This window comes from Dicentrarchus labrax, unplaced genomic scaffold (genome assembly GCF_905237075.1).
Source record: "Dicentrarchus labrax unplaced genomic scaffold, dlabrax2021, whole genome shotgun sequence".
Classification (NCBI taxonomy): Eukaryota; Metazoa; Chordata; class Actinopteri; family Moronidae; genus Dicentrarchus; species Dicentrarchus labrax.
The window spans coordinates 17,863,830-17,876,604 of record NW_026136714.1 but is presented as its reverse complement, the minus strand read 5'-3'; the positions used below and the strand labels follow the sequence as shown (position 1 = coordinate 17,876,604).

Below are 12,775 nucleotides of genomic sequence, written 5' to 3'. Positions count from 1 at the left end.
CAGATCCTCCAGCTGTGTATAGGGAACCATGACCTGTTTATGCGCCGGCGGCGGGTGGACTCGCTTGAGGTACAGCAGATGAAGGCTCAGGCCAGAGAGGAGAGGGCCAGAAAACAGGTACTGATAATGGAGAAACAAAGAAGTTGGCAGGTTTCCATCGATGTAGTGCAAATTTTAACCAGATATTCAGAAAATCGACAAAAGAAAATGCAAATGAATGCGTGTTTGTATCCGCTACTTATATGCAAATATTATGAGTTAACATCAAGATAAACAGCTGCTGGCGGTAATTCTCCAGTCCGGAGGCATTAAACCATTGCAGAAGGCATTCATTTTTGTTTTATGTATTAATCATAAGGAATGTTAGTCTCCTCATTGCTCTACACAGATCTGATGTGTTTGTGTTTTCAGTGGGGTGGAAGCTTGAGTTATGTTTAAGTCACTCTGCTTGTCACATCTACTCTTGTATGTCATGTGTTGATTGATGATTTAAGTGTGTTTCCATTAGATACACCATTTTTTTCACCTCAGCCATTGTAAAAACCCTTTTGGAATATTTCAACTTTTTATAGAATTTCTGGTGTTTCCAATCAGGTTTTTTTCAAATTGAAAATGCACATAAAAACAAGAGGATGGAAGTACACTTAGTGACACAAAATGGAATTGTGCCCAGCCACTCTCATGTTATTTTAATACTTAAACTGTAGATGTCTTTAATGTGTTGTCTGTAATTGCTCACACTGTGTTCCAAGTTAGGGGGGGAAAGCAAGCACCCAAAAATGATTTGTTATCATGTCAAAGTGTTTTTAATTGTATGATGCTGTCCATCAGGTGCACCTGCTTCATGATTTTCTTCTGTCAGATAAATTTGTCCATTGTTTTTACATCAATATTCCATCTTTTGTTTTTAGTTTCTTTCATTCTTTGTCCATATACCCACCATATCCTCCTTTCTTTGTCCACACTCCACCTGCCTGTGTCATTCAGGTAGAGAGGCAGCGTCTGCAAAGGGAGAAACAGTTGCGGGAGGAGGCAGAGAGAGCCAGGGACGAGCTGGAAAGGAGGCTGATGCAGCTGCAGGATGAGGCCCACATGGCCAATGAGGCACTGGTAAGATTATGTTGGTTAGCTTAACCCAAAATCCACAGTTTGTTGGCTATGTCACATATTAGCAAAGGTTTCAGAAAAACAATATTTAGTCAAATTGAGCTCCTGTCAGACCATCTTCACTGCTCCTCTTTTTCATTTCATTTACTCATTCTTCCCCTCTAATGTCTCTCACTGTGCCTCTTTCCCCTCCATCAATCTCTCTCGCTCCTTCTGTATACATGCACATATCTCCCTCTACACCTCTCTTCCCCCTGCCCTCCTCTCTTTCACTGCACATATTTTCATCTCTCTTTGAGATTTTGCGTAATTCCTTTATCTCCCATTTTCAACTTTTCTTTTCCCCCTTCTTGTGTTTGCCCTTCCTCATCCTCCTCCTCCTCCTCTTCCCCTCCTCTCCAGCTGCGTTCAGAGCAGACGGCAGACCTGCTGGCTGAAAAGGCCCAGATCGCGGAGGAGGAGGCCAAGCTGCTGGCCCAGAAAGCTGCTGAGGCTGAGACAGAGATGCAGCGCATCAAAGTGACTGCCATCCGTGGCCAGGAGGAGCGGCGGCTCATGGAGCAGAAGATGCTAGAGGCAGAGATGCTGGCCCTTAAGATGGCCGAGGAATCGGAGAGGAGGTGGGGGCAGGAGGAAGGAGGCTTGCGTGGATGAACGTAATTCAGCCATCCGTGCTGCAATGAATATGATTCTGATCAAGCTTTGGCCGCTTAGTGGCGTTGTCTCCGTCAACACTGTTTCTCTCATAGCCATATTCTCTCTCTTTGTATCTATCTCAAATATAAAACTTAAATTACTTATTCGCACATCTTACTTACTTTCCAAGAGGTTTTTTTTACTCTTTATTGTGAGTACCTCAAACTAAGGAAGCTGTCTTACATGAGCATCAAAACACAGTTCCTAAATAACATCAACACATGAGCCTCCCGAATGCTTTTGAGTAACTATACTGTTTAATGTTGAGGTGCACAAACACGCTGCTACAGTTTGCTCAGCACCACACAAGTCCGTCGATACGCTCTGAGCATAGGCTAAGTAACGCAGCTGCATTCAAATTGCTGGATCAAAGAATAAGAACTTCTAACTTGTTTAAAATCATTTAATTTTAAAGGCTTTGTTCCTGCACTGCGGCTGAAAAGCAGGTAATCACGCAGTTACAGCCACACTGCTGCACACAGAAAGGAAGGAGAGAAAGCTTTTGTTCTGCAGCCCTCCTCCTAGGTCTGAGACGCAGCAGTTAATTTGGGCTAGTTAATTGTTAGCAGTAGTATCGATTGATAGCGGCAGTCCCTATCAAATTCTTTTACTACACACTGAAGCTCCACTGTGCTGACTTTTTTAATCTGTGTTTTATCTGTGCCGTAAAAATCTAGTTTGTCTTTTAATTTTTTATACATCCTAGTTCGAATCAAGTGCTGCTGTTAACTCTTTTATTTCTCTGGAGGTCAGATGGATAAGGAGATGGTGACTTGATGAGCGATCCTTGATCCGCACTCTGTAAAGCGTGATAGATGCCAATCCATTGTAGCAAGTAATTTTCATAATAAAACAGTATACATAGATAGTAAGAATATCCCTTCACAACCTCTACTTCACAACTTATTAGGCAATCATTTCAAATGGGCACCATTAACCACTTGCCAGTAACTGCAATTTCTGGATGAGCACTTTCTGCACCAGAGAAATTTAAACCCGTGGCACTCAACATGTAAATGTCCACTCAAACCCTTGAGGCACATGGCTCCCCCACATCAACTAGGAACTGCAGAGTGTTCAGGAACACAATCAAAAGAAATGTAATCACCTGCATATAACATTTTTACATCTCTGTGTGCAAACTCGATAGTGTCATAGAGTCAGGAATGATTGTCTGCTGGGGTGATGCATTGATCACCTGGGTAATAACAAAGTGACATTCCTGGTTCACAGAGTACCATCATACAGATTATGTAAGATGATTTTGGATTCAATTTAGATAATTTTGTTTCCTTTGAAGGACCGGGAAGTGAATTAAAGTATTAACTGCATCTGTCTGTCTGTCTGTCTGTCTGTCTGTCCCCCAGGGCCAAGGAGGCTGAGCAGCTGAAACAGGACCTGCAGGAAGCCAAGGAGTCAGAGCGCAGGGCAAAGCACAAGCTGCTGGAGATTACCAGCAGGGCTGTCTATACGGTAACCGACCTGAAACATGTGTTTGTACTCACATATAAAAAACACACAGGTAGACGCGCATCAGAACGTATAGTACACAGCTGTTAGTCTATGGTGGGAAATGCATTTTCTCTAATTGATTCATCGTTTAAATAATTTATCTGGAAAATAACCAAATATTTGCTGATTCCAACTCCTCATCGGGACAGTGCAAATTAATAGGGATGCAACAAACAATTATTCAGACTCTAAATCATCAGAAAACAGTTTATTATAAAATTGTCTTGATTTGTCTTGCCAACAGTCCAAACCCCCAAAATATTCAAGTCATATTATGTAAGAGCAAGACAAGCAGCAAATTCTCACATTTTAAAAACCTGAAACCATTAAATGGCATTTTCGATTTTTCAATTGATAATTTTGCTTGTATGAACAGTGCTGCAGCTATACAAATTAATTCTGATTGATTGATAATCGAACAAAATAGTTGCAGATTAATTTTAGGTGATTTTCAATTAATAAAATTAAATGCAAATGTTCATCCACTGTCCCTGGGTGTTTTAATATCTCAAATAAAAATGACCAACAATAATAACATGTATATATAATCAAATCAATGAAAGTAAATCAAAAGATGAATCAATGATGTAAAAAGTTACAGCCTTTGCATAAAACAATCATAATACACATACTATACAGTACATGGATACACTCTTTACTATTACTACCCTATTTGGAGTATCAGATCCAGCTGTTGGTATGGAATAGTAAAATAATAGTTTTAGCTTGACTGCTAATAGCACACACATACACTCAAACATGCACACACCCATGCAGCTGTAGCCCCACAAAGCCACACTGAACAGGAGATTCTTGCATAAGAACAGGCAGCACATAAGGCAGCCTACGCAAGAGCTTCCAACATGTTAAAAACCCACACACTACACATTCATCTGCTTACACACATGTACACACATACACAGATACATATTGAGATGCTGGCCATCTATAGAGAACTCCTCGTTTGTAAGCTTATGAATGAAGAGCCTAAATACACACAGACAAACACACTGGTACACATACATACAAAAGACATGCTGCCACTGGGAATCCACTATACTCTTATCAGCTCATGAGTGAAAAGTCTACACAAGCATACACACACTCTCACACAGTACACAGTATTTCCCATTCCCATTTCTCAGTCAAATTTCCCTCTGTGCTCTTCCAGACCATATTTATGGTGACTGTATCCACCATATAGTTTGGATTCACATGCCAACCAATGGATTTACATTTATATTGTGTATTAGGTCCACTTCATATCTAGCCGCCTCCTGAGGTGGCATGTGGCCAGTGCATTTCAGACATTTGATCAGGATCTAAAAGCATATTTCAGACAGGACCACTTTTGTCAAAAGAAAACGTCCAAATGCAGAATGCTGTATTTGGCTGTATGGCTCTGTTCCGGGACCGCCTTGCCCTTCCATGTGCATATGCGGAAAACCTAGGGCAGGGAGGGGCGGCAGCAAAGACCCCCGAGAGTGCTGAACAGAGCAAGCATCAATGACAACAGAAATTACATTGATTAATTCAGATAAAGCATGAAAGGAGGAGTTGAGGTGGAGGCGGGTTGCAAAGCGGCTTGCAGAGGAAGCAGCAAAGGTAGGCAGGCTAAAGCAGCTTAAATAAGGCGCCCTGAATGATATTTGTCATTTGGATGCTTGAAGGGAATAAACTGAGCTTTCAGCTGATTGTATGTAATTTTCCAATTGGAAGCTTTGGAGAGAATCACCTGCGATCAGCTGATGTAGCTGGAATTGAGAGCTGAGCTTGACTTCCTGGCCTGCCTGATGAAACACTGTACTCAATATTTATGCCTTCATGGTCTGCGACCATCAAAGTAGTCATCTTTTCTTCCCTTTCTCCTTTCTAAGTATTCTCTCTATCTACATTGTGTTGTACTTGCACGTCTTTTCAATGTATTCCTCCTCCCCCACTGTCAACTTTAACTTCTATTCTTTCTCTCCCTCCTTTGTAAATGTATTTTACCCTTCTATCCTTTCCACTGTCTTTGTCTTTCTCTACATCGTTTTTTTCCCCTTTAATTGGTCTTTTATCTCCCCTCCTAGTCCCCTGGACTGCCACCTGACAGCATGCCTCCTGACCTGAGCTTCAGCAGGGAAAACCTCAGCTTTGACTTTAAAGATACCGACATGAAACGCCTCTCCATGGAGATCGAGAAGGAGAAGTGAGTGGCCGGCCCTACTCTACTGATGTTGCCTAATATTTTTCTCAGCAAGTTTGCATTTTACACTTACTGTTTATGTGGCGATCGCAGTGGTTTTGGGATTTAATTGTTAACCAATTGAAGGGATTAATGAACCGATGAATATATATTTTAGAGTAATTTTAATCGCACTTAAAATGTGTGAAAGATCTAACTTAATGCATGGTTGTACTTGGAGGAACCCTGCCACTTTTTAATATGCACATTTTGATTCATGAGTTCAAGTAAGCAATTGACCTTCAGCATTAGCCGTCACTGGTGTCATTGCCAGCATTCAAGCATTTTTTTCTCTCTAGCTCTTGGTGTCGGTGATTGCAGACAAAAAAAAATGAGGTTTATACAAGTATGACCCTGGCTGTGGAGTTGAATAAATTACCCGGGTCTTTGTTGTCATGTAATTAGGTAATTAGTTTTTTTTTTTAAATAAAAGCAAGTGAGCAGAGAGGCTACAGGTCCAGGATTGGTGGGTAACTGTTGAAAAGACATGAAGAAAGACTGTGATGAAATTGAGGGATACAAAAATACATCTAAAATAAATTGTGGCACAATGAGACAGTGAAAAGTGTTTCCCCCTTCCATTATTTTGGAAGAGCTTATCTATCTTTCACAACCTACTATTATAGTTAATTGTACACAGCTCAGTTAAGTTCTCTGGAATTACAATACCTACAACGTTAACCAGCCCATCAGTCCATGTAGTCTGTAATTAACGGGACATTTTAGAATTTGTCATTTTGTTTAAGACCAGAAAAACCTGGAAAAGAGTTTCAATAAAGCTTGAAAACAAGCACATTTTTGCAGAATTGTTATATTGAAAATAACATTAGAGATAGTGGGTTTATTAATTATTACCTACTCGGAGAAAGTCTTTGAAAAAGTTAATTCGCACATACATTTTACGAAGCTTATATAATTCCCTATCTCAGTTAAATGGTTATGTATATAAATTACGGTTATATATGTATAAGTCTTTGCCCCTATTTAGAATGCCTGTTGTTGCCATATTTATTTAAAGTGACTATGAAGAGCTATAAAAGTCAGATCTAATGTGGACGTAGAAGAGCTTAAAGTTGAGAATATGGAAGCAAAAAATTCCAGTGTATGCAGATGACAAAAAAATGGTGGTTAACTGTTAATGGAGATATAATCATTTGGTGTAGCAAACCGTTATGTGTCTCATGAAAAAACGCTGAAAGGGAAATCTTCTAAACTGTCTCCCAACATGTGATTTGATAATGTTTAGAGTCGAGTACATGGAGAAGAGCAAGCACCTGCAGGAGCAGCTGAACGAGCTGAAGACGGAGATTGAAAGTCTGAAGCTGAAAGAGAGGGAGACTCCTCTGGACATTATTCACAACAAGAACACAGAGCAGGGGACCAGCAAGCACAGCAACTTTAAGAAGGTAGCTATCAGCTCGGCTGCCTGCATGGTGGACACACGTTACACATTGTAACACAATGCTCCTCGTATGTTCCTCCTCCAAAATACACTGTACATGATTCTATTACGTAGAATTCCATACATGCCTCACCTACTCAGATTTGAGTACACACATTTGTAGTTAATTTAGCACCTTGTAAACATGCACAAAATGTATCAATAGGTCTTTGATTACATATAACCCTTAAGGTGATTTGAGAAACTCAGAGGTAAAGATAAACATATCTGAAATCCAATAAAAAGAGCCAGAGATTCAACCACATCAATACACAACCACAGATCTGACCCAAATGCTGCTGAAATTTGAAAAAAACATTGATGCAGCTGTCAAAAACTAATCATTACACTCTTTGTCTCTCTCTTGTGTGTGTATTGTGTTCAGCTCACTAGATTCACATACACATGAATCGTCTAACAAGAAATACACACCCTACATTTAGTTGCTTTTTAGCTATTCAACAGCAGTCCGATCAGCTGGTGATACATGAAGTGTAAATGTAGTCCTAATACTAATCCTACACGATCTTCCGAGGATAACTGTCTATCAAAAAATTGATAGTCCTCCCACGCCTAACCATCATTATTTTAAGGTGGGGTATTGATTCTCAGAGCATCATTTAATAGCGACAGTCTCCACTTGGCCCCAGGTCCATTTTTCAGCGAGTTTCTTCTTTCATGGACCCCACTGGAGGAGGGGGACCGATGATTAATTTTTTACTGTGACCTCTAGAAGTAGATGTGATTAGCAGTCTTAAGTGTATTAAAAAAAACAGCTCCTTCAGGGAAATAATTTTGTATGCATCTTATGTCGACTCCATCAGTAAAAATAGCAGTTTCAGAGTGCCCGGTTTGGTGATAATATGAATTGACACAAAAAAGTGACAAGACTCTTTCAGCTTGAGGAATTGATTGGTCAGAGGCAACAGAACTGTTCTAAAAAGTAGATTCTATTCCCACTCTCCTCTGATGAACTAGCAGATTAGACTCATTCTCCTTTATCTTCCCACTCCAGTATCTCTCTATAATTTTAATAAAAGTATGAAATGAAAATTTAAACTATGTGCTCAGTACATTGTATAACAAAAAAAGGGCTACCCCTCCTCCCTTCTTGTCTCTCAGTGTAAAATACACTTGTTAAGAGAGCGGTAATTGATTTTTGCTCGGTGATTAGTCATTTGGATGGATGGGGGCACCTCTGGCATGCAGGGGGGGAGAAGGAGCTAAGTTAAAAGTGTTGGTTTAATTGAACCAGAGGCGGTTGGCATTCATCTTGTTAGCGAGGGAAGGGGCGGGGGCACTCGGTATTACAGTGAGTACTGAAGAGGAGTCGAGAGTTACTAAACAGCTTTGCCAAAAGACGCAGTTGAGCAGAGTTTAGGGGAGGCTGAGTTTGACCAAAAATTTTCAAAATGTTCGAAGGAGGATGAGCCACAAAGAAGATATATGAAGCTGGTGACCAGAGGAGGACCGAATGAAGGGAACACAGTGTGAAAAGAAGAGCAGAGGGAATGTGGAACGAAGCACAGATCTCTGAGCCAGAAGCAGGACCGGCTGCACCTTCGGGCAAGACTCCCTCTCCCCTCTGGATGATTAATGAATGGCCCCTTAACATGGCCCAGCGCCTTTTCTCTTCTACCAGGCCACAGGTTCTGCTCTGTTAGCACCAGGCCTGCCAGGAGAGCTGATTCTCAACAACTGAATCACAACACAAAAGCTGCAGTGATTCTGTGTGAAGTTTCACTGAGAGGAAAAGCTTTTATTTTTATATATTATTGTGTGTGTGTGTGTGTGTGTGTGTGTGTGTATATATATATATATATATATGTTCTCCACCCAGACTGTGTTGAGTGGCACACAAAGGAGGGTCAACAATTGGGGTTACTCTCATTGTGCTCTCCTGCAACAGACAGAAGGATTTCTTTTCTGGAAATAGCTTGCTGTCGTGCCATTCACAACATTAATACTGTACCTGGGACACTGCATTGCTTTTTCCAGCTTGGAGACTGTGGGCAGTGTGGAATACAATGCTGCAGAGTTAGATATTGATAAACACACACTCAGGTTTTCACACTCAGGAATGTAGTTCAGGCTGTCTGTCAGCAGGGACAATGGAAGGTGATCTGTAAACATCATGCTGCAAATCCATCCCTCTCCCACACATTATCTGTTTGGATTTGCTTAAGTCCCTCCATATACACATTCCCCTGAAATAACCTGGATTTTTCAAAACTGTCCTCCTTCAGCCCTGGTCTAATATTTGTTTTCGCAGCCATTTTAATTCCCTTTACCCTACAGATGTTGGAAAAAGGAAAACGTTTGCTCAGCTAATTTGAAGTAGTGCTCACTTGTATTAGATGAGCTGATTGTTAGCTGTGCTGAAGGGGTTAAAGCCCATCAGTAGCCTGGATTAATCCATCACCAGCTCATTTAAACCTGGAGAGAAAAACAATTAACAGTGCTTTCTCTTACTGGAATTGATCTTCTACTCATCCTGCACTACCTGAGAGTTTGGAAAAGCTACAGCTGTCTTTGTCCATTAGGGCCAGTTGTAAACTCTGATTGAGACTGATTTTTGTTTCATTATGAAATATATCAACAACTGTGCATTCCTTCACATACCTCAGAGATTCATTACAAACAGAATAACCTTGGGGGTATGTATTCAGTAAACACACAAAAGTGTACAGACTCTCCAATTATCTTCCTCTTATAATCATTTAGTATTTTGATTAGTCAAGGGAAACAAGCCAAATCATGCTGGAATGTGCAGTGGTTTCTTGTGCTTTTTTAAAATTTACTCAACTTGACGTTCATTGGAGGCATGACTGGATCTATCACGCGTGTTTGTACGTCTAAAGTGCCATTTAGATTGGGCTAATTGGAAAGTAAACAGAAAAAACTCCAGTGATGCTTCAGAGACTACAAATGTGCACATGTGCACCCAAACTGAATTCTAAGCTATCTGCTTCTACCTTGCAAACTTTGTTTGTAGACCATCCACACGTCGTTTGCTGACGTTTCAGTCAGATATTAAGGATCCTGTTCAGACTTGGTGACTCGTGGTTCTTGCAATGGTAATACACAGGATCTGGATCTGTCAGAAAGGCTGAGGGGTAAGGGTAGCTGATGATTTCAGTGACATTAGTCTCCAGTGAGGATTTCCATTTGGTTGCTTATTTTGCTTGCTGTAGTATATTCTGTACTGGTACACTCCTGCCACTCATCAGGTCTTTTGTTATCTCCTCCACAGCTAACACTACAGAGCACCAAGTCCAGAGTGGCCTTCTTTGAAGAACTCTAAACTACATACCTGTAAAGGTGGGGATGCACAACTGCCTCATGATTCTACATTCCTGGTCAATTAATGATTGGCCACACTACAACGCCTTGTGCTCCACTTCCTGGAAAACCATCATGAAACACTACAGATTAAAAAAAATGACCACTGGCCTGATCTCCACCATCTCCATGGGCCTTCTATGTACGCACAAAAAGGATGCATGTATAATGTTCCTGCACTAAATCTGGGATTCATAAAGAAATGTGTGTGTGTTTACAGTAAGGGTGTGTGGAATACAGCACATTCCTTGACTATTTGAAGTGAACTTGGGTGTGGTTTTTATAAATGTCAAAGAACAAAGGGTAGACAATGCAAAAATAATAAAACATGGTCTTTGACTGCTCCAGTTACACTTTGGCTCTAGTAAATCAGTATTTGTGGAGTGTAGAATGGTTATTGTATCATGTCCAAATGGAGCGACCTACATGATTAGATTGTCTAACAGTTATGTTATTCAAATAGAATGAAACCACTAAGAGGTAAAGTTGAACAAGAGAATACATTGATTATATTACTGATATGCTGCCCTTATGCTGACCCAAATATTTGATATTTAGTAGTTAGTAATATTGTATTGTTCTAGACTGCCTCCTGCTTTACCACTGACCATCTGATTTATTATGCCAAGACATTCCTCCATATATTTCTTCTTAATAATTTCTGGCGGTCTTAGTTTTCTTGGTTCAATGGAATGGTTAAATTAAAAATGTAATGTTCAAGCAGCAAAAATTGGGCATTTCTTTGCCATAATACATTTAAACAGCCATTTATTGCTAATAGTAGGAGTTGATGAGCTGTGGTGGATATTAAGCTCAACAACACAAAAATCCATTTCTCTGGTGTATAACAATTCATTTATTATTGTGTGAGCAGTGTTTTTTAGATCACAGAATTATTGTCCATGTTTGTGCCTTTATGCAACTTTTAATGGTGAACGTAGACAAATTGTTGTACATTAGGCCTTAGGACATGCGTTTACACATCGTATACATTAGGGCTGTTTGTAGTTTGTCAGTCGAATCAGATTTGGCTGTTTAATACGAATATTCGACTATTTGTTGTTTTGTTTTTTTTTCAGTTTGCCATCACACCAAACTCCTACATCAGCAGTTCTTGCAGTGGAAACACGGCTACAACGCTCTCATGTTTTAGCCTACCTCACTTTGTAATGCCTTTCTTCATCATCTGTGATGTGAAAGCATCAGATTTCCACACAGAGAAAGTAAAAGAGTGCATCCTGCTCATATTTCAGTATTGAAATCTGCACCACAGAGTGTCTGCACCACAGAGTGTCTCACCTATCGAGCTGCTGCAGTGCTGTCACCCGAAGAGTCACAATCACAGTGAGTGACAGTAGAGGAAGTTGTACCACCGTATGGTTCAAAAGTGGCTTAGCAGAGAGCAGCTGTTGCCCTGCTGTCCAGCATCATGCTGTTCTCTCTTAACTATCACTCCTCTCCGCTTCCATCACAGTTTAGTTTTGTAGTTTGTGGTCATTTTAAGACTCGGTTTGTAAAATGTACAGCCTGCCATGCTGTCGCTCTGTGTACAATGGCGCAGCTAAAAAAAACTAAACTGCAGGAATTCAACTGACAAAATGTGAGTCAACTCAGGGTCTTCTCGTCTTAAGATTTGAATCGAGTTTCCGGGGGCAGCCCTAGTGTAGGTATCTCTGGCTGCCTCAAGCAGATGAACACTTGATTAAGTTGTCCTTACACAAAGCACCAAGTGCACTAGGCTCTGCTCTCGAAAGTAAAGAGATGCACATTTGTATAAGGTGGGTCTTAGAATTCAAACTGGATGAAGGAACTGTGATTCTCAGATGTGTCACATTGATCATCTATCTCTTCTCTCTTTTTTGTGAAGACAACCACTTTTTCGAAACATGAATTTGCATCTATTTTGAATTAATGTGTCTTTTTGAATTAATGTGCTATTTCCCTCTGAAAGCAATTTATTTTGGGGAATTATAATGTGAAGAAAATGTATTAGTTTTTCTTCCTGTCTGCATTTAACATGGATAGGCAGTAGCAGTAAGCAGTATTTCAAATGAAACTTTGGATGAGGTTACAGGGCCTATATTACTAGATATACATTTTCACAGAAACATTGTAACAGACATGTATGTCTTTCATGTAAAATAAATGAATATCAGGTCTGATTTTCCATCTTTTTTTTCCCATCCAGAAATAACTTTTTTTGTTAGTTATTTTGACAGACTTTGATGAATGTCAGCTTTGATATTGCCAGTGCCAAGAGCCTCTTCCACCCGACCCAAACAGACATCCAATTACACCTTTGAAAAGAATCAAGTGTTACGTAAGCACCCTCCATCTTGTGTCAGATCACATACCCTGTTTGCTTGAGTGACAAGGTCTTTGTGTGTGTTTGTGTGTGTGCCAATGGTTGCGTGGGCGAGCGGAGTGTGTTGCACGCCCCGTGCACTCGT

At 40.3% G+C, this 12,775-nt stretch overlaps 1 protein-coding gene across 2 annotated transcripts in view; it reads left to right on the top strand.

Annotated features, from left to right (window-relative positions):
* Nucleotides 1-12,487, top strand: part of nf2a (NF2, moesin-ezrin-radixin like (MERLIN) tumor suppressor a) — a 28,368-nt gene extending 15,881 nt beyond the window's left edge. The window contains exons 10-16 of one of the 2 annotated variants that reach the window (XM_051423690.1): nt 4-117; nt 988-1,110; nt 1,510-1,727; nt 3,171-3,276; nt 5,388-5,506; nt 6,789-6,948; nt 10,237-12,487. In XM_051423690.1, coding sequence (XP_051279650.1) covers nt 4-117; nt 988-1,110; nt 1,510-1,727; nt 3,171-3,276; nt 5,388-5,506; nt 6,789-6,948; nt 10,237-10,287 — 891 coding nt within the window. In that variant the 3' untranslated portion in view covers nt 10,288-12,487. Of the gene's footprint in view, nt 1-3; nt 118-987; nt 1,111-1,509; nt 1,728-3,170; nt 3,277-5,387; nt 5,507-6,788; nt 6,949-8,405; nt 8,771-10,236 lie in introns of those variants that run through there. The other variant, XM_051423689.1, reaches the window with a different exon arrangement.
* The last annotated feature ends 288 nt before the right edge of the window (nt 12,488-12,775 follow it).